We start from the raw sequence: 1,674 nt of genomic DNA, 5'->3' as shown, positions 1-1,674 counted from the left end.
GGTGGAGCTGCCCCCCGGTGGGGCCCAGCAGCTGCCACATCCCCCCTGGCCATCGGCACGTCCCCCCAGCCACCGATGCTCAAGCAAAATCAGTGCCGCGGGGCAGCCGTGCTGGCATCGTCCCCATGCTCGGAGCCAGTCTGCGCTGCACGAGCCATCCCTCCTCCGTAGTCCCGTGGGCGTCCTCCATCTGCTCAAGCCCTGCGTCTCTTTGGCCGGTTGCTGGGTGTACCATGGAAGCACGCGGTTGGCACTAAGGTAAGGCCTTGATTTAATTTTTTTAGGGTGGTTATTTTTTTCCATGCCCTTGGGGAGTCCTTTCTCCTGGCTCCAAGATCTGAGCAGCCCCAGCCGTTAGCTGCACAGTTTGCCCGTCTCCTGCTCGACCGCGTTGGGCAGCTTGGCATTGAAGGCCCTCAAGGAGGACTGGATCCTCGCCACCTCGTTGTTGGCCAACTTGAGCCTGTGGCGGAGCAAGCAAGTGAAGAGGTCAAGGCGGGTTTTGCCAGGGGGTGACAACCTGTTCACCCGGTCCCTGATCTCCAACAGCTGGAGCACGGCTGAGTCCTGGGAGCCCTGTGTATAGGGGTAGTCCAGCTGAAGGATCAGGTCACGAATAGCGTCTGGTTCAAAGGGCAGGCTGTAGCCGAAGACTTGCAAGCTGTTGATTTTCATGTAACCCAGGTTCTTAGAGGGATCTGCCATCTCCAAAGGTTCGTAGTAGATCGTCTCGTTGGAGCTGTCGTCCAGAGACTTGATGCGGCTCCGCAAGTAGACATGGACCGTTTCAAAGAAGGTCTTCCACTTGTTGCCCAAGGTGAGCGTCCAGTTTTGGCACTGGGCAGAGGCATCTACGTTAGTCCTTTCCCAGTCTGGAAAGCTGCCCTCGTTGACGGGCATGAACCAGCTCTCTGAGTGGCTTCCCCCGAAGGGGTTGACGTAGATGGCCATGACGGGCTCCAGCGTGCTGTTCTTGGTGAGGCAGATCTGCAGGGAGAGGGCCAACATCACGTGAACCAGCCCAGGCTTGTACTTGTTGCTCTTCAGAGTCAAGAGCATGCGTTTCCTCCAGGAGGGGTCGAACCAGCTCCCAAGGCGCATGTCGTTGCTGATGAAGATGGAGTGCACCTCGATGCGGCTGTCCCGTTTCTGCAGGAGATACTTGAGCTCCAAGTCCTGCAGGTCCGTCTCCAACCCCAGGTAGTGCTCCAGCGAGTCGGCCACCTCCGGGCGGCAGAAGCCCTGGGTGAGCACGTAGCCGTGGTTGCAGGTCCCGCAGCGGGTGCTGTTGTCCTCGGCGCAGCTGGCGCAGGCTGGCCCCTCGCCCAAGGCACACGGTATGGTCCCCTGGCAGGAGGGCTGGTCGGAGGGACACGTGCAGCTGTGGCTTTCTTCCAGGAAGGTCCCAGGCACGGTGGTCTCGCTGCAGTACAGGAGCGACTGCGCACCTGGTGGAGAAGAGACGCAGGAGCAGAGATGCTTACGTGGCATCTTTACGGGTGCGACCAACTTTCCCCAGGGATGGAAGAGCTGCCCACCTTGTGTTCATTTTTCTGCACCGCTGGTAGGCCCCCCATGAAGCCCCATTTTCCACCTCCAGGCTTAGACCCAACCTCTCAAGGCAACATCCCAGGGTGGCATGGCTGCCCCCGCCGCCTGCCCACCCCTGCGCCT

The 1,674-nt window shown here is 60.1% G+C and overlaps 1 protein-coding gene across 1 annotated transcript; it reads right to left on the bottom strand.

The window, feature by feature from the left end:
• Window positions 1-315: 315 nt before the first annotated feature.
• BRINP2 (bone morphogenetic protein/retinoic acid inducible neural-specific 2) lies at window positions 316-1,491 on the bottom strand. The gene has a single exon (XM_009578463.1). The coding sequence runs from the start codon at window positions 1,489-1,491 to the stop codon at window positions 355-357; it is 1,137 nt and encodes a 378-aa protein (XP_009576758.1). The 3' UTR covers window positions 316-354.
• Between the last annotated feature and the right edge of the window lie 183 nt (window positions 1,492-1,674).

The sequence above is a fragment of the Fulmarus glacialis genome, unplaced genomic scaffold (genome assembly GCF_000690835.1).
Source record: "Fulmarus glacialis isolate BGI_N327 unplaced genomic scaffold, ASM69083v1 scaffold30715, whole genome shotgun sequence".
Classification (NCBI taxonomy): Eukaryota; Metazoa; Chordata; class Aves; order Procellariiformes; family Procellariidae; genus Fulmarus; species Fulmarus glacialis.
Note: the sequence above shows the minus strand (reverse complement) of the source record. Positions and strands in the feature narration are given on the sequence as shown.